The sequence below is a fragment of the Oryctolagus cuniculus genome, chromosome 7 (genome assembly GCF_964237555.1).
Source record: "Oryctolagus cuniculus chromosome 7, mOryCun1.1, whole genome shotgun sequence".
NCBI classification, from domain to species: domain Eukaryota; kingdom Metazoa; phylum Chordata; class Mammalia; order Lagomorpha; family Leporidae; genus Oryctolagus; species Oryctolagus cuniculus.
Genome location: NC_091438.1, coordinates 60,685,959 through 60,713,443, shown reverse-complemented (window position 1 = coordinate 60,713,443; position 27,485 = coordinate 60,685,959). Strand labels below are relative to the sequence as shown.

The following is a 27,485-nucleotide window of genomic DNA, read 5'->3' as shown; positions in this document are numbered from 1 at the left end:
AGCCTGGAGCCATGGAGCCTCCTGCTCCCAGGGTTGGTGGGGCAGGGTCTGCGCGCCAGGCTCGCCGTGTCCCCAGCGCAGCCCAGAGGCTCGGGCCCCCGGTTGTTGGCAGTGCCCTTGACAGATGAGCCAGACCTTATGAGAGCACCACAGTTGGCATCGCTCAGCCCTAGCACTCCCCGGATTCTACTGCCCGGGTCAGGCCAGGGGCCCAGAGGGACAGCATCAGTAGAAGGAGAACGACCCCTAGGACAAAAGACAGTGAAAATGAGGTGAGAAATCCTTGGGCATTGGGCTAAAGAAGAAGTGCATTGGCCTGTTTTGGTGCTTTGGCCCAACGATAAACCTAAATATGAACCTGGCCTAGCCAGCATATGCAGATCCTGTTGGTCAGCCAGCAGGTTCTCACATTGACCTTGACAGTGACCTTGAGTGCAGTGGCCCCAGAGGGAACCAGAGCACAGGTGGCAAGGAATGTGACAGGAGCCCTGCCCCACTGCAGAAGAGTGGACAGAGGAGGGAGTGCAGGGAGGGGCTGAGAGGACTCTCCACAGGACCAGGGAGCCAGGCCAGGTCAGACCCTCAGCTCTGCTGCTCCATGATTGTAGCCCTGGCCCTGGCTCCTGGCTTGAGTGAGGTCTTTACAACGGGAGGGTGCCTCCAATGCCTTGGAAGTCACTTTGACCTGTGACCTATGTCCAACTCCACAGGAAGGATGTCCCACCTGCTGCCTTTGTTCTTCAAGCCAGAGCCTATTTGAAAACTGGGAAATGAATTTAGTAATTTGACCTGTAATTGATCTGGCTTTGCTAAGAAGGCATTAGAAGAAATGACGGCGACATGAGACCAGATGCAGGGAACACTAAAAATCAAACGAAGCTACAAGTTAAAGGGCAAGGCAATTGCACTACAGAAAAAAATAAATGTGGGATTTAGCTAACACATTAGTAAGACCATAGACCCAGAATGTCAGCAAAGTCTCAGCTTACCTGAAAACATAAAGTTTCAACTCACCTGGGATGGGGTTTGCAGGACAGAAAGCCTGCACCCCACCTGTGTTGAGGCAGAGAGCTCGGGTGTCTGTGGAGCTAGCAGCCAGGAGACAGTGTTGCTGGGGCTGGCAGAGTGCAGTCCCTGTGGCAGGTGCTCCCCACCCATCCAGGCGGGCCCCTGTCTGTGTGCAGGCTCAGGAAACAGGCCGCAGCGTGGATTCCTTGGCAGGTTTCCCACAGCAGGACAATAGCACCATGTGCACACCCCTGGGCCTCACCCTCTCAACTGGTCCAGTTCTCAGCATCCATCAAGATTTGTCATTCTGAACTGTGTGCCTCTGAAGCCTAGAAAGATGGAATTTCTACATTCAATTGAGAAAAGACTCTCTAAATAGGCCAGCAGTGATTGGAGTAAGAATTCTGAAAGACACAGGACAGACAGTGCCATGTTCATAGTCATCCCTTTGGTCATCCCTTTACTGAGAACTCAGTTGTTGGGATCCCGCCACTCCCTAGTCCCTATGCACAGAAGATCCTTCTAGGGGTCTGTGGCTTGGCCATCAAGACTCGCGTCAGCGGGAACTGCAGGGAGGGACTGTGACAGCGCGGCTCATCACGGTGCTTCTGTGCCCTGAGACGGCACTGAGGCTGGGGCAGGAGACGGAGGCCATGCTGCCCAGGGCCAGGACTCCCAGGAGCTGGAAGCCAGGCCCCGAGCACAGCTGGCCCTGCAGAAGGAGGAGCAGGTGCTGCAGGAGGAGGGCGGACTGGACTTGCAGGTCTCAGAAGCACCCACGGGGCCGGGAGGTCACGGCAGTGGGTGAAGTGGGTCTGTGAGAGGCGGCAGGGAGCAGTGGGGACTAGGGACGCTGGGAAGTGGTCTGAGAAGGGGTTGTGTCCTGTTGTTAGCGCAGAGAAACTCATCCCAGTGCTGTGGGATCCTCTGAAGTTCATGTGCTCCCTGCTGACTGCAACTGTTGAAATGAAATAAAAAAAAAATATATATATATAGAACTAGCGGATGCTAAATATCAATTGCTTTTTGCTTCTGTACTTTTGCTGCTTGCTCAATGACTTAATGCGGGATGTCCAGCGTAATAAAGTGTGGGGGGATAATTGTACCTCCATGACAGGCTTCACAAACTCCAGGAAGACAGACAGGCCCAATTCTTAGAAAATGTAACTTAATAAATACTTCCTGAAATTAATGGTCTCCTACTTCCTTGTGTGACCACTTCCTTCTGAGACGCGGACTGCGGCGATGCACCAATAAAATGCTCAAATTCAGGTAACTGACATATAAAAAATAAGGAACTAGCATACGTGCGTAATGACGAATATACTTGTTTACTCAAGTGTATGAAAACGCTGTGACGGAGAGAGGCGGGGCTTCTCACCCCACACTGCACTATGCTGTATGTGTGGTGGGAGCCCCAGCCACCTGGCAATAAAACAGTAAATCCTCTTGCCCTTGCATCGGTGACTGTCTTTTGTGGGTTAATTGGGAAAGGTCTCGGATCCCATAATTCAACAGAACATGTGAACCAGCTCTGCCTTTTTAAATGGCTGCTGTGCTGGGCAATCTAAAGATACTGTGTGCAAATGGGCTGAAGTCTGATGGAGCGGTCTCTGACCTGGATCCCATAACTCCTTCCAGCCCACTGCTGACTGTCCAACACTCTCAAGGCAAATACAAAGCAATTCAACATAAGATGGCCTCAGAACTTTAGAAATAAAGTATCAGATATAATTACAACAGACAAATTAAAATGTGCCCTTCTTCATTGGAATTTTTAAATTTTATTTTATTTTCTCTTTTATGCTTTGCTTTGATCCAGAGGGGATATTTTTTTTTTCTTACTGTTTCATTTTCCTTAATCATCCGAGGCAGAGAGTGTCAGGTCTGCACTTGGATGGGGACAGTCTTCATGTTGGGACTCAGAGCATGCACTGCACAAGCATCGCATTCCCTCGACCTTTGCTGGCCCTCACGGAGCTGTCACTCCTTGTCGCCTCCAGGGAAGTTCCTCTCACTGCATGTACTGCCATTACGGTTCTAATTCTTGGGCCTGACCCCAAATGCCATGACCACTGAAATGATTTTAAAGTCTCTTAAAAATCCCTTGGGGACAAACAGGAAATCCAGGAAGTATGTACTTTTCTTAAATCTGGATATAAAATAAAATAAAATAAAATAAAAATCACTACTCACAAGATATTGCCAAACTGGAATTAAGAATAATTTTTCTACGTTCCAGCCATGTTAAGAATCAGATTGAAGGGGCCCACGTTGTGGCACAGCAGATTAAGCTGCACAGCTGCAGAGGGTTAAGCCGCTTCCAATCCAGCTCCCTGCTTATGTGCCTACTGGCAGCAGAAGATGACCGAGTACTTGGGGCCCTGCTACCTCATGGGAGACTTGGATGGACTTCTACTTCCTGGTATCAGCCAGGCCCAGCCTTGGCTGTTTGGAGTGAACCGGTAGATGGACGATCTCTCTCCTTCTCTCTCTCTCTCTCTCTCCTCTGTTACTCTGCCTTTCAAACTAATTAAATAAACATTTTTTGTTTGAAAAAATAAAGTTTAATAAAGTTTCAAGATGGTAGAAGAATAACATAACTCAATTTTAAAAAGTATGGAAAACAATAATACTACAAAAAAAAAAAAAGGAACCTTCCACCAATATCCTTGTTAAAGCAATAGCCAAGGAAATATTTTCTAAATTCATACAGTATTAGTCCAACCACAAAACCAATAAAAGAAAGTGCAAATCAATAAAAATCAGACTTAAGAAAGGAGATTTAAAAATTTGTACAGGGGCTGGCACTGTGGCGTATCGGGTAAAGCCACCACGTGCAGTGCTGGCATCCCTTACGGGTGCTGGTTGGATTCCTTGGGACCCTGCACCTGTGTGGGACACCCAGAAGAAGCTCCTGTCTGGCTTCAGATCTGCTTAGCTCTGGCCATTGCAGCCCTCTGGGGAGTGAACCAGCAGATGGAAGACCTCTCTCTGCCTCTGTGTCTCTGACTCTTTCTCTTTCTCTCTGTCTCTCTGTAACTTTGCTTTTCAAATAAATAAATAAATGAATCCTTTTTTTAAAAAAAAATTGTACATAGGCCGGCGCCGCGGCTCACTAGGCTAATCCTCCGCCTAGCGGCGCCGGCACACCGGGTTCTAGTCCCGGTCGGGGCGCCGGATTCTGTCCCGGTTGCCCCTCTTCCAGGCCAGCCCTCTGCTGTGGCCAGGGAGTGCAGTGGAGGATGGCCCAGGTGCTTGGGCCCTGCACCCCATGGGAGACCAGGAAAAGCACCTGGCTCCTGCCATCGGATCAGCGCTGCGTGCCGGCCGCGGCGGCCATTGGAGGGTGAACCAACGGCAAAGGAAGACCTTTCTCTCTCTCTCTCTCTCTCTCACTGTCCACTCTGCCTGTCAAAAAAAAAAAAAAAAATGTACAAACGATTTTGGGGCCGGCGCTATGGTGTAGAGGGTAAAGCTGCTGCCTGTGGTGCCAGCATAGCATATGGGCGCTGGTTCCGGTCCCGGCTGCTCCACTTCCCAGTCAGCTCTCTGCTGTGGTCGGGAAGGCAGTGGAGGATGGCCCAAGGCCTTGGGCCCTGCACCCGCATGGGAGACCTGGAGGAAACTCCTGGCTCCTGGCTTTGGATCAGCGCAGCTCTGGCTGTTACAGTCATCTGGGGAGAAAACCAGCGGATGGAAGACCTCTCCCTCTCTCTCTCTCTCTCTCTCTCTGCCTTTGAAGCAAATAAATAAATCTTTAAAAAAATTGTAGAAACGATTTCTAAACTGGGAGAACATTCTGCTTTATCAGCATGTTACTGCTACAGCAAGGGCAACAAATTTGAGTATCACAACCATGTGCTAAAAAAAGAAAGAGCTGAGTGTAGCGGTGACAGAAGGCATAGCAACAGGACACGGGGTCTCTGGGAAACTACAGGATAATTTCCATAACTTTGCAAAAACAAATGTATTACGTAAATGGTTGTAAACTGTAGACCAGCATGGACACGCGGTGAGGATGTCACTCAATGAGCCTAAATTCAAACATCAGGAAAGTTACATTAGGGAAAAGAATATGGGCACAGCCGCACGGGCCGCCGCGCCCAGCACCGGGCGCGCTGTGTGGACCGAGCTGGCGGCCTGCGGCGGTCCCGTGGCCCCACCGCTCCGCCCCTAGGTGGCCCAGAGCTGGCGGCACCGGGGCGGCAGGCCGAGCCCGCGGGGCCCCAGGCGGAGGCGGAAGCGGGCGCGGCGCCGCGTGGAGGACGGCGGCCAGAGAGGAGCGCCCGCGCTGCAGCCCGCGGGACCGCGCCCCCGCCGCCGCCGTGTGGGAGCTATGCATTTGGGATATGAATTCATTTGAAAAACCACTGTGGGGGTATGAATGTGATTTCTGATGAAACTGGATTGGAATAATTTTGATGATCTTTGTATATTTATATATATATATATTTTAAATTTTGCCTTTGACTTAAAGTGCCATGAGAAAATTTGCATACTGCAAGGTGGTCCTAGTCACCCCTTGGTTTGGGTCCTCTTGGATATGTTCCTGCTGCTTTACTTCAGTGAATGCAACAAATGTGATGAGAAAAAAGAGAGAGGACTTCCTGCCGGGGATGTTCCAGAGCCCACACAAAAGCCTCATGAAGTCCTGGAGAAATGGGAAACAGTAGTTATTCCTAAAGAGCATCAAGAAAAGAGGAAAGAGACGTTTAGAACCAATCAGCTCAATTTAATGGCGAGCGAGCTGGTTGCACTCAACAGATCTTTACCAGATTTGGGCTAGAAGGGTAACACAAAGGTGTCTCCAGATAGTCTTCCTGCAACAAGTGTGTGTTTGCTTTCCACAATGAGGCTTGGAGCACACCTCTGCGAACTGTTCACAGTGTCATCAGTCGCTCACCAAGACACGTGATAGAAGAGATTGTTCTAGTAGACGATGACAGTGAAAGACTCTTTGAAAAGACCCCTAGAGAGTTATGTGAAAAACATTAAAGGTACCGGTTCATGTAATTCGAATGGAACAACGTTCTGGACTGATCAGAGCTAGGCTAAAAGGAGCTGCCCTGTCGAAAGGCCAAGTGATCACCTGTTTGGATGCTCATTGTGAGTGCGCAGTGGGGGGAGCTGGAGCCTCCCGTAGCCAGGATCAAACAGGACAGAACAGTGGTCTGTCCTATCACTGAGGTGGTCAGCGATGATCCTTTTGAATACATAGCAGCCTCTGATATGACCTAAGGTGGGTTCAACTGGAAGCTCAATTTTCACTGGTAGCCTGTCCCCCAAAGAGAGATGGATAGAAGGAAAGGTGATTGAACTCCTTCTGTGAGAACACCTACGACGGCAGGAGGCCTTGTTCAGTAGACAGAGTTTACCTTCAGGAAATTGGAACATAGGATGCTGGAATGGATATTTGAGGAGGAGAAAACCCAGGAATTTCCTTGAGGATTTGGCAGTGTGGAGGAACTTTGGAAATTGTTACTGCTCACATGTTGGAAATGTGTGTCATAAAGCTACGCCTTACACATTTCCAGGAGGCACAGAGCAGGTTATCAGTAAAAATAACAGATGACTTGCAGAAGTGTGGATGATGAATTCAAGATTTTTTTCTAGATAATCTCTCCAGGTGTAACACACGTAGATTATGGAGATTTATCATCGAGACTTGGTCTCAGACACAAGCTACAGTGCAAACCTTTCTCTTGGTACCTAGAGAATATTTATCCTGATTCTCAAATTCCATGTCAATATTTCTCATGGGGAGATCGAAATGTGGAAACAAATCAGTGTCTTGATAACACGGCTAGAAAAGAGAATGAAGAAGTTGGAATTTGCAATTGTCACGGTATGGGAGGGAATCAGGTTTCCTCGTATACGGCCAACAGAGAAATTAGAACAGATGGCCTGTGCCTGGGTGTTTCCAAACTTCATGGCCCGATCACAATGCTCACATGCCACCACCTAAAAGGCACCCAGCTCTGGGAGTATGACCCAGTGAATTAACCTGACGGCATGTGGAAGTGATCAGTGCCTGGACAAAGCCACCCAAGAGGATAGCCAGGTGCCCAGCATTAGAGACTGCCGTGGAAGCCGGTCACCGCAGCGGCGTCTTCGACACACTTCCAGAAATAGTCTGAGACCAAATTTACAAAAAAAGAAAAAATAATGATCGACTGGGCTACCTCAGCATCTCAGCATACATTCCTGCCACACTCTTCAAGTAGCAAAAAAAAAAAAAAAAAAAAAAAAAGGAGAAGTGCTTTCCTCCTGTGCAGGATGTAAGGGTTCCCAGCCATGGAGACTTGGACTCTGCCAGCTCTGCACCAGCTGTGACCCAGCCTTCCTGTCCAAGGGCGGGAAACTGCAGAGTAGTGAGACTGCGCACTGACCTTGACAAGGGCCGGAGGATCTCTCCTCAAGAGCCATGGGAAAGACCATCCAGACAGTGAAACAGGCAACAATATGCTTTCCGGAGAGCTACACCTTTTATGGTTTGCCTGCACAACAGTAAGTCCTACTGAACGTGCTGTCATGGTGAAGAGATTTCCAAGAATTTTTTCCTGATTAGAACTGGTCGCCAGTATATTAAATATTGATATAAAAATAAATGAAAATGAACTGGAATCGGATTCAGAATCATGAAAACATTTTTGCAACAATAAAAACTGTATTAAACAGGGTTTAAAGGGAATTAAAATAAAACTATGAGAAGTACAATTTGTTATAGTACAGTATCAAAGTTCTACATAGATTTTATACCTCAGTGGGGAAAATAACTGATTATAATGACGTGCATTTTGTGTTCATCTGTGATAGTCATGGATGCTTTTACGTTCCTTGGGTGCTGAAACTGAGCTTAAAAAAACCCAGCTCTTTGAATGCAGTTTTCATTCTTTCTACAGTGTTTGCTTTGGTTTGGAGGCTGTTGGAATTGTAATTTTTGATTGCCTTCTAAAAAATGAAGGTTTAACTTAATATCCAGTCTCAGCCAAACAAGCTAGGTCTCTCGGTTGCTCTTGGGTCAGCTGGCTTACACACGTGCACACACACACACGCACATTTCTTAGCATATGTTCAACTCCTTAACTTGATTCAACAGATTATGCTTAATACCCAAGATTCATACTACTGTAGTACAGATGTGTTTGCATAGCAATAATTGTTAAGTTCTTTATGATTCCACTTACAAAGGTCTACAGAAGTGATACACATTTTGAGTATTAGGAGATAATACATTTGATGGATTTTTTGGAAAACCTTTCCCATTCCATTCTAAGATGTACTTCATTGTCAAGTGTCTATATTTAGATTAGATTCTTCAATTGTAGTGCTGACCTGCTCTTTTTTTAAAAGAAAATTTTCCTGAGAATGTTCAATTGGCATTTTTAATGAGTTAGCAGAAGAAGTGCAGCTGTTATTCCATATTATTTTTTTTTAAATATTTATTTACTTGCTTGAAAGGCAGTTACAGAGAGGCAGAGGCAGAGAGAGAGAGAGAGAGAGAGAGAGAGAATCGATCTTCCATCCTCACTCCCCAGGTGGCCGCAATGATGGCTGGAGCTGGGCTGATCTGAAGCCAGGAGCCAGGAGCTGCTTCCAGGTCTCCCACACGGGTGCAGGCGCCCAAGGACTTGGGCCATCTTCTACTATTTCCCAGGCCATAGCAGAGAGCTGGATCGGAAGTGGAGCAACCAGGACATGAACTGGTACCCATATGGGATGCTGGCACTGCAGCCGGCGGCTTTACCTGCTACACCACAGCACAGGCCCGTGCATACTAGTAATCCTGCATTTCTTCCCTAAATTCCACTTCGGTTAAATTGATTTGTTTCTGATTTTAATACCACAAAATCACCTGAGTATCAATTAAAAGTTAATTTTTTGATCTCATAGAAAATCTCTTTGTGACTTTTTTCATGATATATAAAGCAATCCACTGGTAAAACTGCATGTATGTTTCTTCCATGTGTAAGATTCTATGTAATGGGATTTGTTTCGTTGATTATCGAAGACTCTTCACTGCAGGCAGCGCTATTTCTGTGTCTGAGGATGTTTCTGAAAGTCACATCACCATGATAGCTCCCAGGCTGAGAGTACACAGACTTGCTCAGATCCTATTCATGTTAGTCAGCATCAAGCACCTGTGGACGCTTCAGGGTGAAGCTCTAGGACAGAGTGGGTGAACTGTGTCCCTAGGAAACTAGACATGGAGTGGGTGGGTGCAGGGTGGAATCCTTTCCTATTCCATGAGCTGTGTGTAACTCTATCTCCAGTAGGCCTAGTGCTCGAATAAATCGGATGTCTAATCAATGAATCATCTTCATGCTCAGAACTGCGGGTTTTTGTGCTCCAGCATCATTTGCTCTCACTGCTTGCTGTGAGAAAGCTTGCAGCAACGTGGTTTAAGGTTTTGTTTTGTCTTTTCAGTGGGGAACGTGAGTGGCTTAATTCATGGGTGCTTTTAGAACCTAATAGCTACTCCCATTGCCTTTATTTTCTAAATAAAGCATTCCTTGGGCTGGCACCGCGGCTCACTAGGCTAATCCTCCGCCTTGCTTCTCCGGCACACTGGGTTCTAGTCCTGTTCGGGGCGCCGGATTCTGTCCCGGTTGCCCCTCTTCCAGGACAGCTCTCTTCTGTGGCCAGGGAGTGCAGTGGAGGATGGCCCAAGTGCTTGGGCCCTGCACCCCATGGGAGACCAGGATAAGTACCTGGCTCCTGCCATCGGATCAGCGTGGTGTGCCGGCCGCGGTGGCCATTGGAGGGTGAACCAACAGCAAAGGAAGACCTTTCTGTCTCTCTCTCTCACTGTCCACTCTGCCTGTCAAAAAAAAAAAAAATAAAAAAATAAATATAAAAAAAGAATTCCTAAATACTTTGAGAACATAAAATATTCCTAAACAAAAAAGTAGAAAAGAACATGGTGCTGTGATAAAAGGTTTTGTGCTCACACACGGGATGCAGGGGCAGAGCCCCACGGAGAGGCAGGAAGGCAGGGTGAGAGAGAAAGGGAGGAGACGCCAACGAGGAAAGGGTTGACGTCTGGGGTGTACAGGAATTCTTGGCAAGCAGTCTCAAAATTTGCTATTATATAAAAATTAAAAAATATATAGACACGCAGCATGTGATCCAGGACATACAGCCATGATTAACTGAAATAAAAGTTTCATCAAATAGAATTTGTCTCATCTGTAAGAGTTGCATTTTGATTTTTATTCTTTCTTTCATTTTTCAAATTTAGTCCTTTGACCTTGGGACTTGCAGCTGGGCCCCTGGAAATGGTCAAGAAATGTAGCTCTCAGGGGCCAGTGCTGTGGCATAGTGGGCTGGACCTAAGCCTACAGTGCCAGCATCCTATATGGGCACCAGTTCTTGTCCCGGCTGCTTCTCTTCCTATACAGCTCTCTGCTATGGCCTGGGAAGGCAGTGAAGATGGCCCCAGTCCTTGGGCCCCTGCACCCATGTGGGAGATCCGGAAAAAGCTCCTGGCTTCTGGCTTGGGATGGGCGCAGCTCTGGCTGTTGCGGCCACTTGGGGAGTGAACCAGTGAAGGGAAGACCTCCCTCTCTCTCTCTTCCTCTCCTTCTCTCTGTGTGTAACTCTGACTCTCAAATAAATAAATGTCTTTTTTTTTTTTAAAGGGATACTAACCAGATATGATGCTTGTGTTCCAATAGAACAGGATGTCTAAATGGTGGCTAGATGATGGCCATGCTTATGTTAATGTTTATCCCAGATAAAAATAAGAACTGATAAAACTAAGAAATAGGGGGCTGGTGCTGTGGCGCAGTGGTGTAAAGTCCTGGCCTGAAGTGCCTGCATCCCATATGGGTGCCGGTTCGAGTCCCGGCTGCTCCTCTTCCGATCCAGCTCTCTGCTGTGGCCTGGGAAAGCAGTAGAAGATGGTCCACGTGCTTGGGCCCCTCCACCTGTGTGGGAGACCAGGAAGAAGCTCCTGGCTCCTGGCTTCAGATCAGACCAGCTCCGGCCATTGCAGCCATCTGGGGAGTGAACCAGCGTATGGAAGACCTCTCTCTCTGTCTCTACCTCTCTCTGTAACTCTGTCTTTCAAATAAATAAAATAAAATCTAAAAAAAAATTAAGAAATAGGCACTCAATGGACCGGCATTGTTGTGTAATGGCTTAAGCTGCCATTGCAATGCAGACATCCCATGTGGGTCCTGGTTCAAGTCCCAGCTGCTCCACTTCTGATACAGCTCCCTGCTAATGCTCTTGAGAAAGCAGCAGAAGATGGTCCAACTGCTGGGGCCCCTGCGCCCACATGGGAGACCTGGAAGAAGCACCTGGTCCCTTGGGTTCGACCAGACCCAGCTCCAGCCATTGTGTTCATTTGGGGAGTGAACCTGCAGATGGAAGATCTCTTTGTATTTCTCCCTCTCTCTCTCTCTAACTCTGCCTTTTATTTTATTTTATTTTTTTTGACATGCAGAATTAGACAGTGAGAGAGAGAGAGAGAGAGAGACAGGGACAGTGAGAAAGGTCTTCCTTCCGTTGGTTCACCCTCCAAAATGCTGTTTTGCCCAGGGTGCTGCGTCCGGCACGCCCTGCAGATCTGAAGCCAGGAGCCAGGTGCTTCTCCTGGTCTCCCATGCAGCTGCAGGGCCCAAGCACTTGCGCCATCCTCCACTGCACTCCCGGGCCACAGCAGAGAGCTGGCCTGGAAGAGGAGCAACCGGGACAGAATCCGGCGCCCCAACTGGGACTAGAATCTGGGGTGCCGGTGCTGCAGGCGAAGGACTAGCCTAGTGAGCCGTGGCGCCGGCCTTAACTCTGCCTTTTAAATAAATAAAATAAACCTTTGAAAGAAAAATAGAAAGAAAGAAAGAAGGAAGGAAAGAAAGAAGCCCCCTGGCTCCAACAGTCTCTGCATTATCAAACCCCCACTTCCAAGGAGTTGAAAATTGGTTTTTAAATTTGTTCTCCTAGATGGATCTTAAATCAGGTCAATTTTCTTTCTTTTTAAAAAACTTTTATTTAATAAATATAAATTTCCAAAGTATAGCTTTTGGATTACAGTGCTTCCCCGCCTCCCATAACTTCCCTCCCACCCGTAACCCTCCCACCTCCTGCTCCCTCTCACATTCCATTCACATCAAAATTCATTTTCAATTATCTTTATATACAGAAGATCAATTTAGTATATATTAAGTAAAGATTTGCACCCACACAGAAACACAAAGTGTATAGTACTGTTTGAGTACTAGTTATGCCGTTAATTCACATTGCACAACACATTAAGGACAGAGATCCTACATGGGGAGTAAGTGCACAGTGACTCCTGTTATTGATTTAACAATTGACACTCTTGTTTATAGCATCAGTAATCTCCCTAGGCTCTTGTTATGAATTGCCAAGGCTATGGAAGCCTTTTGAGTTTGCCAACTCTGATCATATTTAGACAAGGTCATAGTCAAAGTGGACGTTCTTTCATTTAGTTATTTTATTTTATTTTATTTGCCAGAATGTCTTGGCTTTCCATGCCTAAAATACTCTCGTGGGCTCTTCAGCCAGATAAATCAGGTCAATTTTGAAAGAAATTTTCAAGTTAAGGTTAACACTCCTGGTAACAAAATCAGGATTTCACTTAGGGCTTAAAATGGTTATGTTTTGTATACAAAACCTTTGAAAATAGACATCTAAACTAACGAGTAAGCAAATACCTTTGACCTCCTCTTGTTAAAGGAGAGAACTGAAAAAATATGTATTTTGCCATGCCAAAGGCTTCTATTTCTTTTTTTTTAATATTTATTTATTTATCTGAAAGTCAGTGTTACACAGAGGGGAGAGAGAGGAGAGAGAGAGATAGGAAAGAGAGAGGAGAGAGAGAGGAGAGAGAGAGGAGAGAGAGAGAGAGAGAGAGAGGTCTTCCATCTGCTGGTTCACTCCCCAAGTGGCCGCTCTGTGCTGATTAGTGACCTGTTGACTGATCAGCAATCTCCGTGAAGCTGCTGCAAAAGCATTAAAACTCAACACGAGTCCTGACAAACGCAGGTTCAGACCTTGACTCCTATGTCGGCTGCAAGGCGTCAGAATGGAGTCAGAGCCCCTATTCCACAGATGTGGAATGAAGGGTTGGTGCTGGGGAAGTTGTAACCAAACTCATTTTTGTTTCTTTTCACATTCTGATGAAAAGCAAACTACTCAGCCTGGGACCCCCTCAAGTATCTGTTCAAATGGATAGAGAATGCTTGCTTGGGAACTCCAGAACCTGGCCTTGAGGAAGTTGGTTCAAGTTGCAATCATCTGGCCCTCCCAGGCCAAAAGACCGGAGGTTGAAATTCCTTGCAGCAGACTGTGAGGTGGAGAAATAACCAAGGGCACAGGCTGAGGGGGCTTCATCCTGGTGGATGAAACACTGGAATCCGGAACACATACGTTGCCTCCTTCAGGTTCCAGCCAGAAAACACTCTGTAGCCGCTTAGATTTGCAGAACGTTCTGCTGGTCCCTGCTCATGATGCAGTCAAGCCACGGACCCAGTTTCCAGGGAGTTGTGCCGAGGCCGAGATACCTGTTATCAGACCTGCAACCGGCTTCAGCACCTGCAGAAGTGCCAGGCCGGCGCCGTGCAGGACAGCAGTTCTGTAGTTCTTAAGATTGCTTATCTGCTGTTGTCCTTGGTTGTTGACACATTACTTTCTGTTCCCTTTACTCTCAAACCTTGTCCTCATTATTTTGATGTGTCACCAAGGACAGGAACCAAGCTTATGATACAGGAAGATCAGCTGCACCCCAGGGCCCTGGGCAGCGGGCTGAGCGCGGGCTCCTCACTGGCCTCTCTGGACTCTACTTATTGTCCCACAATGGCCACCTCGGTGATCCCCGGTCTCCCAGGACGCGGCTGGACTTCATGTGGGCTGATTTCTCCTCCAGGCCCTGAGAGTGGGGACAGGGCAGAGCTCAGGGTCTGCAGCCCCTCCGGGCTTCCAGCAGCCCCAGTGCAGGCCCAGCACGGCAGGACCCTGGCAGCTGCCTGCACGCGGGCTCCATGCCTGGAGAACTGCACGGTCTCCTTAGGGTCCACGGCCCTGGGGAGCTCACTCTTCAGCGACCTTCGACTGAGGTCGTTCCTGAAGAGGACCCAGCAGTCAGGGAGACTCTGCACTGAGCAAGGTGGCTGCCCCACTGGAGACGGCCGTGGAGGCCCAGAAAGTCCGCTCCACCGCCCTGCGAGTTCAGGTCTATATTTACCCGGAGGGAACCTGAGCTGCACGGAGGAGAGCCGCCTCCCCACGATGCACAGCTGTGCCTGAGCCCCAGCTGCACTCTGCCCCGTGTGCTCTCTGCTTCCCTCCACAGCAAGCCCGTCAGTCCCTGTCCACACAGATTTCTCTCTTCGGAGGCTCCGGGATTGCCAGGGTTCGCACCCGGAGCGGGGACTCTTACAGAGCAAGGATGCTTAGAGCACGCACGTGTGCCTGGCAGAGAGCCCAGATCTCACCCAGCGACTCAGCAAATCCTGGATGAAAATCGATAGAGGGAGGTAAACCCGCAGAAAACAGCGAGGCGGGGCCCTGATCACTGCCCCGGAAGCAGGAGGTCCTGACCTCCCCAGCGGGCACAGAGCCCAGTCTCCCGCTACCCAACCCTCCCCGCCTCCAGCCCAGCCCAGGGACCAGGCCGAAGAACATGCACCAATAGACAGGTTCTTCTGAGTCTCGGATAATGAATTACATGATGCTCACACAAGCAACAAGTATAGCAGCTAAGGTTTAGGATAGGAGTAGTGCACTTTTTTTTTTTTTTTTAATTTGACAGGTAGAGTTACAGACAGTGAGAGAGAGATTGAGAGAGAGAGAGAGAGAGAGAGAGAAAGCTCTTCATTCCGTTGGTTCACTCCCTAGATGGCAGCCATGGCCGGTGCTGCACCAGTCTGAAGCCGGGTCCAGGTGCTTCTTCCTGGTCTCCCATGCAGATGCAGGGGCCCAAGCACTTGGGCCAGCCTCCACTTTCCTCTTGGGCCACAACAGAGAGCTGGACTGGAAGAACATCAACTGGAACCAGACTGGCACCCATATAGGATGCCGGTGCCACAGTTGGAGGATTAACCAAGTGAGCCATGGCGCCAGCCCCGAGGAAGTACACATCTTAAGGGAGTAGAAGCTGGTCAAGAACCAAAGCTCAGACTGAGACTGAGACTTTAGGCCCCAAAGATAACCAGGGCTGTGATTTTATATGGGTTGCTCTTGGGGAGGGGCCTTAGTGGGGATTTGAAGTCATCTGCTGTGTAGCCTGCTAACGTTATCCTATATATACACAGCTGCAAAGGGAGTTTCTCAAACTTGCAAGTTCTTTTTCTGAGCTTCTAATAAGCCCTGCATTGTCTCCTGCCTCAAGGCAGAGAGAGAGAAACAAACTACAAAAGAGTTTTGGAATTTGTCTTTCTCAGCGTCCCCAGTAAACACTCCCTCCCACAGCCAGCCCTTCATCATTTCCAAGGCTGCAAGTCTGACCCTGAGCCAGACCCAAAGAGAAGGCGCTGAGAAGGCGCAGCTCTGGGTGGGAGGGTGGGATGGGTAACTGATTCTAGGCTGAAAGGAGGTGGGACAGTGGCCTCAATGCCTGAGTCTGTGATAAACCAGGCTGTGCTGCCATCAGACGCGTTGCCCTGGGACGTGATTAGCAGAGAGGTGGGGCCCAGGCGGTGCTCCTGGCACGCAGGTGCTGCCACACGGCCTGCCCAGCTGCTGTGCCTGCAGTTCCCCAGCACGGGGTCACCTTGGCACGACCCACCGTGCCTGGTGCCGTGCCTCCCCCAGAGCAGAGGGTCAGTGCAGAGGAGTGAAAATAAGGGACCTGCCCATGTCACACAGGACACGTGGCCACGAAAAGGAACAAAGCGAGGAAGGGAAGGAACGTGCCCCCCGTGAACAGCTCGGGACAATGCCGCTTAACAGGGCTCCCAGGTGCGCCCTCAAACCCAGCACGAGCGGCCGGCCTGGGACCTCAGCGCTTCCCCACGCGGGCACCCACGCTCTGGAGATCACACACGAGCGTCGTCTGTGACTCTGACACTGAACCTCAATCCTACCTCGTCTCAGCCTGCAGATGCCAGCTCCGTACACACTGCTGACGCCCTGCCTCTCCCACGGTGTCCTGGGCTGGGAGACACAGCCTGGACCAGGGCCTGAGGCTTTCCCTTTCAGCACGGTGCAGGGCCCCTGCTGAACACCGCGGAGCAGAGCTGCCGGCACCCTCAGCTCTTCCCCAGGGACTGCACAGCGCAGAATAGATGATGTGTTACAGCTGCTGTTTGATACAGATGCTGGCTCAGACTACAGTACCTGCACATTTACAAACTCTGCATGCTACTCTACACCTGCTCTGACTCAGGAAACTCCTCCCAGGGCACCAGGCCCCCATGAAGTGTGACAGCTGGCATAGCTGGCATAGGCTTCTGCGAGGGAATTCGTCCACATTTCCAAACTTCCGGAACACCTCCTATATGCCAGGCACCAGGACACAGGACTCAGGTAAGACACAGAGGGATGCCTCCTCCATGGGTCCATGACTCAGCTGGGGTTTAAAATACACACAGACAACAATGATTATACAGTGGGATGTTTTATTGAGAAACATCCTGAAACTGTAGACGAGAGCATCTGCATCAGGGAAAGCTTCCAGGAGGAGGTGACAGAGGGGTCTGCCCAAGCCTGCTCAGCCCCGTCCCCATCAGCCCAGAGGCTCTCAGCACCACGGCACGGCTGCATGTGGCCCTCGGCGCCCTCCCTCCAGGGTGAAGGACCGGAGAACCCGGGCAGAGGAGAAACCCAGGGAGAGGAGCAGAGCGACATGGATAGGGCCCGGAAATGCACAAGGTCCCTCATAGCCCTGCCTGAGCACCCACTCCCCCCACACTAATCCTGCCCCACCCAGCCCCTGCTGTGGCAGCAGAACAAAGAAACCCCCCCAAGGTCTGCACAGTCAGCGCCCAGTCCAGCCCATCACAGGGGTAAGAAGGGCCCTGGCTGAGGTCAGGCCCTCCTGGGGACCAGAGAGCACTGGGGAGACCCCACTGGGGAGCAGGGCCGCAGCCCAGGCACAGCCATCTTTCTGGCAGTCGGGGAGCTCAGGGCCCACAAAGAGAGACGAGTACCGTGGGGTCACCTTAGTGTGGGAAGAGCAGCCTTAGAGAGGCCATGGCTAGAAGGGTGGGGGCTGAGCCTGGCCAGAACCTTCATGGGAGGCGCTGGCTCAGGACACAGGCAGCCAGCAGGTTGATGGGGGAGGGGCTGGAAGGAGAAAGAATGAGAAGCCAGAGGGCCTGGGAGACCTGAGCTCCCAGCGCCACGCCCACCTCCTTCCAGGGCCCTATATTACCCTCTACTTTGCTGTCTTTGCACACACAGGCACTCGGAGGAAGCGGCTGGACTTCATGTAGGCAGAGATCTTCGGCAGGCCCTGGAGTTGGAAACAGAAAGCACAAGGAGTCAGGGTCTGCGGCCCCACTGGGCTTCAGGCAGCCCCAGCGCATCACGTCAGGTCCCCGACAGCGCCTCTGCCCAGGGCCTCACTGGCTGCAGGGAGTCTCATAGGACCACAGCCCTGCTGGGTCCACGCTGCCTTACTTACGACTCACGTCCCGCCTTCATGAGAACTATGGGTAGGAGAGGCTGACAGCACGGTGCCTACTCAGAGCCCACCCCACTCCCCGCAGGGTCCGTTCCTGGCCACCTTCCACCCGAAGGGAACCCGAGCGTCACAGCGAGTCAGAGGCTTTCTCGGGGTTAAGGGACTGAGCAGGGAGACGGGCAGGACACGGCCTGGCTCTGTCTCTCTCCCACTCTGCCCTACCTCCCCACCCCACAAAGGCCCTGTCACCCCTGTCTGCACAAACATTCTCCTTCTCACAATGAGGCTGCTGGCTTCCCTGGGATTGCACACACAGGAGGGATGGCCAACGGGACAAAGGGGCTGAGCCCACGCCAGGGCAGCTTGCAAAGCAGCCCGGCTCTCACCCAGTGACTCTGCAAGCCCTGAACTTAGGGAACAGGAGGAGCTGAAGCAGCAGAGCAAGGCCAGGCCAGGCTCCACCCACTCCCCCTTGGACGCAGGAAGTCCTCACTCCTGCACTCAGCGTCTGCGCCCAATCTCACTGCCTCAGCCCCTCGTCCTGAGCCCTGCTCCACACACAAGGCCAGGACATGCATGTGCCAAGTCCTCTACACCAGGACAGCCGTGCCCAGGGACTTCCTAAAGAACTCAGGGGGGTGCACGGTGTTCTGGACCTCACGGGCCTGGCCTGTTTGGGCCGCAGGGTCGCACACAGATCTAATCTCTGCCTCTCCTCCCGGGATCACAGCGTTGAGCCGACTGTTGCAGAATCACCAAGGCCACAGGCCTGGACCTGATCCAGAGCTGATGAGAAGGGCTGAGAAGGCAAGCTCTGGATGGGAGTGGACCAGGAAAAAGACCGTAGGCTGAAAAACCTGTTTGACAAATGCCTCCAATCCCCAAATCGGTGATAAAGTAGGATTTGTTGTGAGCAAACAAGATGACTGTGGGTGATGAGTGTGACCCCATGTGTGAGGTCAGACTGCTCCAAGTACCCACATGGTGTTACCCCTCCCCCAATCCGGGTGCTGGCTGCTCTCTAACTACTGTCAGTTGCAGCACTGCTGCCTTTGCTGGTCCCTTTGGGCCTGACACTGTGCCTCACACTAACAATGTGGTCTGCACAGAGGTGTAAACAAAGGACCTGCACCAACAGCTGTCCCGGGACCTCAGTGCTTCCACACCAGGATCTGAGAGGCACAGAGCTCCTTGGAGATCAGCGGCACCGTCCTTTCCTCACATACTGAACATTCACCCTACCTTGTCACAGGCCTCCTGGTGCCACCTACACACACACACACACTGCTCAAAGCCCTGCCTCTTACGTTGAGTCCAGGGATGAGAGATAAGACTGCACAAGGGGCCGGCGCCGCGGCTCACTAGGCTAATCCTCTGCCTAGCGGCGCCGGCACACCGGGTTCTAGTCCCGGTCGGGGCGCCGGATTCTGTCCCGGTTGCCCCTCTTCCAGGCCAGCTCTCTGCTGTGGCCAGGGAGTGCAGTGGAGGATGGCCCAGGTGCTTGGGCCCTGCACCCCATGGGAGACCAGGAAAAGCACCTGGCTCCTGGCTCCTGCCATCGGATCAGCGCGGTGCGCCGGCCGCAGCGCGCCGGCCGCGGCGGCCATTGGAGGGTGAACCAAAGGCAAAGGAAGACCTTTCTCTCTGTCTCTCTCTCTCACTGTCCACTCTGCCTGTCAAAAATAAAAAAAAAAAAAAAAAAAAAGAAAAAAAAAGAAAAAAAAAAAAAAAGACTGCACAAGGGCCTGGAGCTTTATCCTTTGTTACAAAATTGTGAGAACCAATGACTGTTGTTATAGAAGCCAAGGGATTGTAGGGAGCCCAGCACAGCCTGGGCTGCCCTGGGCTAGTGGCCAATTCAGTCACCCTCTAAAATCACAGAACCGTAATAAGATGGGAGGGACAATTCGATCCACCTGACTCAACTGACATAAGACGCCAAGCCTGGGTCCTCAGTTCCCAGCTGGGCTGCACTTTAGCTCCAGGACTCTGAGCATGGAGGGACGGGAACAGGGAAAAGACAGCGCAGGGGGAGGAGGCTCAGGGGGTCACCTCGAAGCGGGACATGAAATCCTTCAGGTTTGGGAACGGGTCCAGGCACCCAGGCTCAAATATCCGGTTCTGGTCAAGAACGTCGTAGACAAGGAAATCGGCGAAGGTGATCTGCAGGAGCCAGGACGACAGAGCTCAGTCCCAGAGGAAGACCGCCCCCTCCTTCCTCCCCACTCCACCCCCCACCCCCACTCTACCTTGTCCCCTGCGAACCAGGGCCGCTTCCCCAGGAACTGCGAGTACAGCTGCAGCTTCTCAGGGAGCCCCTTCAGGTACTCGGGCTTGAGCTTCTCCTGAGGCAGAATCAGCTGTCACCACCCTCAGACACACAGCCCTGCAGACAGGCACCGCCCAGTGCTGCCTGGGCCCCGCTGGCCAGGGCTGAGCAGCAGAGTGGCCCTGGGCAGTGCCCCCCTTCCACTTCGTTCATCAGCACTGAATAGACACCTACTGGGTACCACACCCTGTCTCTCACAGCAATGGGAAGTCACAGAGGAACCCAGTACTGTCCCTGAACCTGTCACCACCGAAGTCCACAGAACCTCTAAGGGTCAGCCAGGAGTGCCACGATCACCTGCTTGCCCTGGACTCAGACGTGGGGTGAAAGCAAAGACAAAGAACTGAGAGATCTCAGGAGAGAAGAGGATCAGGTATCTGCAGAGATACAGAAGAGGAGACTTCGACACTGAGGGGTGGAGGGAGAGGAACAAAGGTCCCTGGCTGACCTGGGCTGCCCATCAGAGAACTACTCTTATCCTTGTGGGGGGCACAGAGACAGCCCTGGGATAGAGCACCCATATGATGATGCCCCATCTTGAACTACTGCTACTCATGTACTGGGACTCTGTACCCAGGCGCTGGCACATGGTGGGAACAGCTGGGAAAGACAGCCCATGGCCAGGGTCAAAGGTTAGACACAAAGGGGATTCTGAAGCAAACATCATGTGTAAGAACTGAATTTTGACCCTGGGGTATCACGATTGTATCCTGAGATTGTGGACATTGATTCAAAGATTTTATTTCACCACATTTGGGGTAACAATACCAATGTGATGGTTGAATAAGAAATTTCTTGGAGAAGCAGTACCCCAGGGAGTTTAATGGCAAACAGGACCAGTTCAGATGAGAAAACAAGAGTGCAACTCTGGGCCGGCGCCGTGGCTCAATAGGCTAATCCTCTGCCTTGCGGTGCCGGCACACCAGGTTCTAGTCCCCATCAGGGCGCCGGATTCTGACCCGGTTGCCCCTCTTCCAGGCCAGCTCACTGCTGTGGCCAGGGAGTGCATTGGAGGATGGCCCAAGTCCTTGGGCCCTGCACCCACATGGGAGACCAGGAAAAGCACCTGGCTCCTGCCTTCGGATCAGCGTGATTCGCCGGCCGCGGCGGCCATTGGAGGGTGAACCAACGGCAAAAAGGAAGACCTTTCTCTCTGTCTGTCTCTCTCTCACTGTCCATTGTGCCTGTCAAAAAATGAAATGGAAAAAAAAAAAAAAAAGAGTGCAACTCTGATACCCCGCCACATCCAACCCAGAGGGCACTCACAACATCAGGACTGTAGCACATCATGGCGAATTGCATGCGGTTGTCCATCAGCTGGTTCTCCTGAATGTCCACCCGAATCTTCTCCTCTTCCGTCTCCCCCCTGCAGCCCACACCACAGAGACCTAAGTGGCCAGGCCCAGCCACACCCAGCGGACGCCCCCCGCCCCCGCCCTGCAGCCAGCCCCACTCACACAGGCCGTGCTTGCGGGCCAGGTAGCGCAGGATGGCGTTGCTCTGCGTGAGCTTGTGAGTCCCATCAATTAGGTAGGGCAGCTGCGTGGTGACCAGGGCAGTCAGCTGGGCTCCCGGGCTCCCAGCATCCCCTTCCCCGAGCAGGGGCAGACGGGACACCCGGTACCCTCTGTGCCCGGCCCATGGCAGGCTCTAAGCACACACTCTGTGAGCTATGACACAGAACATCACTGAAAGGCAGCACAGACAACCAGGAAGGAAGAGGAGCTGGGCTGAGGGCTGTGCTCCTTAAACCTTCAAAGAGGGGATTGAGGATGTAGACACAGACACCTTGCACCCCTCCCCCTCCATCCTGTGCCGTGCACCTACGGAAAGTCCAGGCCCAGCGTGAATTTCTCACTCAGCCACTTGCTTTGATCATAATTGGGAACTCTGGATTAGATGAAGTGAGAGCAAAACCTCCCCAGTGTGCAGCCCTCTCCCTCAGGACCCTCTCGAGGAGTCAGGGGCAAGATCCTCCCTTCTCTGGATACAGCCAACCCAGATCTGAACTACTCGGTTGCACAGTTCAGGTTTGAGGTCAAAGAGGTCTATTAGGACCCTGGATCCTACATGCTAAGGCTCACCAAAGACCAGTCCCAATCACTAACATGGCCAAGCTCAGCACTGCCTCCCAGCACCCTGCTTTGGGAGGCCGAAGTGCACACTCCAGAGGAAGGGGCAGGCTCAGCTCCAGCGGGCGCAGGCGGCAAAGGTTTGCAACAGGTGGCCTTGAGCGGTTGCTAGGTGTCAGCACCTAGGGGCTGGGCAGAGGTTAAAACAGGCAGGTTCCTCGTAGCTGGAGTCCATGTATTCCAGGAGCATTCAGATGGCTAGAACCAGCTGCAGGGGATGGAAGGGGCAGAGGTCAGAGCGTGAGCTACCAAGGCTGTCCTTACCTGCTCCAGGTGTGCCTCTACCCTACACTTAATACCTCACCGCTCAGGGGGAGCTCCTGAGGGCTTCAGGCAGAGGCTTTCACAGGTCCTACAGGAACCACAGCCTGGAATCGCCCCAGCTGCTCAGCTGCCCGTGCCCCCGCCGGGTGGACCCCTCACTCACACCGTGGATGTCCCAGTAACCCAGGGTCACGGGCATTGGGCTGCTGGTGCTGAGGATCAGTGGATGGATCTCAGCCGGACTGGCCTGGGGCTTTATCCAGATACTCAGGGCGGGCAGGGGGCGGGGTTGGCGACCGTCCCGCCCCCCTGGTGCTCTCTCCAGCTCTGTGGCTCCTCAGATCCCCTGGCCCCGGCTCTGGATGCGGGCGCTGGGCCCCACCCGCAGGGAGCAGCTCCCAGCCCCCAGGGATCCCTGAGCGAGGGCTGGGTGCCCAAGAGGCCGAACGCAGAGCCCGGGCTCGCCGCTTCCCCAGCCCGGCCCACAGGCTCCCTCCCCGGCTCCCTCTCCTTGGGTCCAGGGAGTTGGCAGTGAGAGCCAGGCTCCACGTGGCGTCGCAGTGCCCCTTTCCCGCCTCTGCTGGCATCGCTCGTCCGCACCCCTGGGTTCTGGGAAGCTCGAGCTGCCGGGATCAGGCTTACAAGGGGTGCCCCAACCGGGCGTGTACGTGCGCACCCGCCGCGGGCACCGCCAAGGCGCCTCAGGCTGCGCCCAGGGCAGGAGCGGTAGAAGGAAGAGGACGCTGGACATGGGGCAGAGGGAGGAGGAAAACACTGATTCCCGTTGTCCCTTGTGGAATTTGGGGCATCCAGTTCTAAGGTCACCCAATGAAGAGTTACGGTTCATTCACCAGTGTTTTGACCCAGTCCGGGAATCTGAATCCAGGAGGCTGGGAATCCTGTTGTCAGATAGCTGGCCTCCTTGACCGGCACTGTGACCACGTGGGCAGCGTCCCAGGAGCTAATCTGAAGGAAGGAGGGAGAGCATACCTAGGAAAGGACGAGAGCCCTCTGCTGAAGCAGGGGAGCCCAGGCTGGTGTCCAGAGAAGAGCTGGGAGACTCCCCGCGGGGCTGCAGCAGGGGCCAGGCCAGACCCTCAGCTGTCCAGGCCCACAGATGATACATATGTTTTAAATGAAAAAAGTTTCTCATCTGAAAGGGAGGGAGACAATGAGAGATGTGCCATCATTGTCTTCACTCCCCAAATCCCCCAAACAGCCCAGGCTGGGCCAGGGCACAGGCTGGAGACAGGAATTCAAACCCAGTCTCCCACGTGGGTGGCAGGGACCCAAGTACGAGAGCTAACATCTGCTGCCTCCCAGGGTGCACGTTAGCAGGAAGCTGGAAACTGAAGAGGAGCCAGGATTCCAACTCAGGCCCTCGGATATGGGATGCAGACATCCCTCGTGGGGTCTTAAACGCTGCCCCTCCAATGACCTCTAAGGCACGGTGATGAGCGACATTGAGAACGAAGGCCTGCTTGCCAACTTGAATATCTGTTGTCAGGAGACTATTTCAAAACTAAGAGGAATTCAAATAATTGACCTGTGGTTGACTTTGCTTTGTTTTTATTTTTATAAGACATAATGAATATGTGAGATCGGGTGAGTGGAACTCTAAATAAAAGTGTTTGGGTTTAATAGTTAAAGGCTGGAAAGGAGGCATTTGGGGAGTGAACTCACAGATGGAAGATTTCTGTCTTCCTTACAAATAAAATGAAAAACAAATAAATCTTCATTAAAAATTTCTTTTACAAATTTGGTGCTGTTTTGTTTGATGTAATGTAACATGTATCTGAGAAAAAAAAGGTTCTCCCAATTTTAGGAATCCTAATAATGTTTAAGTTTTTTATTGATCATTTTTAATGATCTGTTAATTTAGTTAATGTTTTTAGAGTAACAACCATTTGTTTAGTAAATGTTTCAATATTTTTTCAATATTTTTATTTTTAGTATTAGTTTTGATTTCTATAATGTTACTTTTTTTTTTTTTTTTTTTGACAGGCAGAGTAGACAGTGAGAGAGACAGAGAGAAAGGTATTTCTTTTTCTGTTGGTTCATCCCCCAATGGCCACCATGGCTGGCATGCTGCGGCCGGCGCACTGCACTGATCCAAAGCCAGGAGCCAGGTGCTTCTCCTGGTCTCCCATGCAGGTGCAGGGCCCAAGGACCTGGGCCATCCTCCACTGCCCTCCTGGGTCACAGCAGAGAGCTGGACTGGAAGAGGAGCAACCGGGACAGAATCTGGTGCCCCAACCAGGGCTAGAACCCGGTGTGTCGGCGCCGCAGGCAGAGGATTAGCCTATTGAGCCACGACGCCAGCCACTATAATGTTACTTTCAACTTTGTTTCTATTCTACTTTCTTGATACTCTAGTTTGTTTTGCCTTATTCTTAATATTTTAGACATGCAGGCAAACTTTTTCCGTTAGTTTCAGTGTGACAGTATCTTGTACATGGTAACTTCTGTTTTTATATTTTATATTTTAAAAAATATTCTTTATTTTCTGGATTCCCTGTTTACTCACATAATGTTTAAGAAAGTTTTAGAAACTTCCACAAGGTAGGACATATTTCAATTTGCTGATATTTATTTAGTTTTTCTTTGACAGGCAGCCAGATAGAGAGATCTCTCATCATGTGGATCACTCCCCCAAACCTGCAGCAGCCAGGACTGGGTCAGGCTGAAACCAGGAGCTGGGAACTCAACCCACGTCTGCCATTGGGTGGCAGGGACCCAAGTACTTCATGCATCACCTGCTGCCTCCCAGGGTGCACAGTGACAGGAAGCTGGAATGGAGAAGGGAGCTGAGACTTGAATAAGGCACTCCACTGTACAGTGTGGGAGTCCCAAGTAGCAACTTAACTGATGCACCAAATGCCTACTCTGCTATTTATTTCTAATATATATTAATTTTGAGGGCAGTTTTGCAAAATTTCTGTGTACTTGCCTTGAGAGTTAGAGTGTTAGCAAAAGATGTGCAAGCAATCATGGAATCAGATCCAGATATCATGCTATAGGCCCAGAGATTTGCACACAGTATCTTTAGATTGCCCAGCACACCAGCCATTTAAAAAGGCAGAGCTGGTCCACATGTTACAGTCAGCGGGGAGCACATGAACTTCAGATATTCCACAGCACTGGGATGAGTCTCTGCGCTAACAACAGGACACAACTCCTTCTCAGACCCTTCCCAGTGTCCCTAATCCCCACTTCCCCCTGCCGCCTCTCACAGACCCACTTCACCCACTGCCGTGACCTCCCGGCCCCGTGGGTGCTTCTGAGGCCTGCAAGTCCAGTCCGCCCTCCTCCTGCAGCACCTGCTCCTCCTTCTGCAGGGCCAGCTGTGCTCGGGGCCTGGCTTCCAGCTCCTGGGAGTCCTGGCCCTGGGCAGCATGGCCTCCGTCTCCCGCCCCAGCCTCAGTGCCATCTCAGGGCACGGAAGCACCATGATGAGCCGCACTGTCACAGTTCCAACCTGCGGTTCCCGCTGACGCGAGTCTTGATGGCCAAGCCACAGACCCCTAGAAGGATCTTCTGTGCATAGAGCTTAGGGAGTGGCGGGATCCCAACAACTGAGTTCTCAGTAAAGGGATGACCAAAGGGATGACTATGAACATGGCACTGTCTGTCCTGTGTCTTTCAGAATTCTTACTCCAATCACTGCTGGCCTATTTAGAGAGTCTTTTCTCAATTGAATGTAGAAATTCCATCTTTCTAGGCTTCAGAGGCACACAGTTCAGAATGACAAATCTTGATGGATGCTGAGAACTGGACCAGTTGAGAGGGTGAGGCCCAGGGGTGTGCACATGGTGCTATTGTCCTGCTGTGGGAAACCTGCCAAGGAATCCACGCTGCAACCTGTTTCCTGAGCCTGCACACAGACAGGGGCCTGAGCTGGGAGGACCGGCCCGCCTGGATGGGTGGTGAGCACCTGCCACAGGGACTGCACTCTGCCAGCCCCAGCGACACTGTCTCCCGGCTGCTAGCTCCACAGACACCCGAGCTCTCTGCCTCAACACAGGTGGGGTGCAGGCTTTCTGTCCTGCAAACCCCATCCCAGGTGAGTTGAAACTTTATGTTTTCAGGTAAGCTGAAACTTTGCTGACATTCTGGGTCTATGGTCTTACTAATGTGTTAGCTAAATCCCACATTTATTTTTTCTGTAGTGCGATTGCCTTGCCCTTTAACTTGTAGCTTCGTTTGATTTTTAGTGTTCCCTGCATCTGGTCTCATGTCGTCGTCATCTCTTCTAATGCCTTCTAAGCAAAACCAGATGAATAACAGGTTAAATTACTACATTCATTTCCCAGTTTTCAAATAGGCTCTGGCTTGAAGAACAAAGGCAGCAGGTGGGACATCCTTCCTGTGGAGTTGGACATAGGTCACAGGTCAAAGTGACTTCCAGGGCATTGGAGGCACCCTCCCGTTGTAAAGACCTCACTCAAGTCAGGAGCCAGGGCCAGGGCTACAATCATGGAGCAGCAGAGCTGAGGGTCTGACCTGGCCTGGCTCCCTGGTCCTGTGGGGAGTCCTCTCAGCCCCTCCCTGCACTCCCTTCTCTGTCCACTCTTCTGCAGTGGGGCAGGGCTCCTGTCACATTCCTTGCCACCTGTGCTCTGGTTCCCTCTGGGGCCACTGCACTCAAGGTCACTGTCAAGGTCAATGTGAGAACCTGCTGGCTGACCAACAGGATCTGCATCTGCCGGCTAGGCCAGGTTCATATTTAGATTTATCGTTGGGTCAAAGCACCAAAACAGGCCAATGCACTTCTTCTTTAGCCCAATGCCCAAGGATTTCAGTCATCTGAATTCTCACCTCATTTTCACTGTCTTTTGTCCTAGGGGTCGTTCTCCTTCTACTGATGCTGTCCCTCTGGGCCCCTGGCCTGACCCGGGCAGCAGAATCCGGGGAGTGCTAGGGCTGAGCGATGCCAACTGCGATGCTCTCATAAGGTCTGGCTCATCTGTCAAGGGCACTGCCAACAACCGGGGGCCCGAGCCTCTGGGCTGCGCTGGGGACGCGGCGACTTGGGTCCTGCTTTCGGCGTCCTGGCGCCCAGACCCTGCCCACCAAGCCTGGGAGCTGCAGGCCGCCACAGCTCTGGGCTGTCCTCCAGGTGGGGCTGGACCTCAGCGCTGGGCGTCCCGGGTTGGTG

The 27,485-nt window shown here is 51.6% G+C and overlaps 1 protein-coding gene and 1 pseudogene across 1 annotated transcript in view; one reads left to right on the top strand and one right to left on the bottom strand.

The window, feature by feature from the left end:
- Window positions 1–21,486, bottom strand: part of LOC100339996 (glutathione S-transferase Mu 1) — a 41,737-nt gene extending 20,251 nt beyond the window's left edge. The window contains exons 1-5 of the mRNA XM_070077923.1: window positions 21,389–21,486; window positions 21,198–21,297; window positions 19,852–19,947; window positions 19,655–19,765; window positions 17,328–17,431 (exon numbers count right to left, since the gene is read on the bottom strand). Coding sequence (XP_069934024.1) covers window positions 17,354–17,431; window positions 19,655–19,765; window positions 19,852–19,947; window positions 21,198–21,245 — 333 coding nt within the window. The 5' untranslated portion in view covers window positions 21,246–21,297; window positions 21,389–21,486 and the 3' untranslated portion in view covers window positions 17,328–17,353. The remainder of the gene's footprint in view (window positions 1–17,327; window positions 17,432–19,654; window positions 19,766–19,851; window positions 19,948–21,197; window positions 21,298–21,388) is intronic.
- Window positions 5,433–7,048, top strand: LOC103350251 (polypeptide N-acetylgalactosaminyltransferase 1 pseudogene; annotated as a pseudogene).
- Window positions 21,487–27,485: the final 5,999 nt, after the last annotated feature.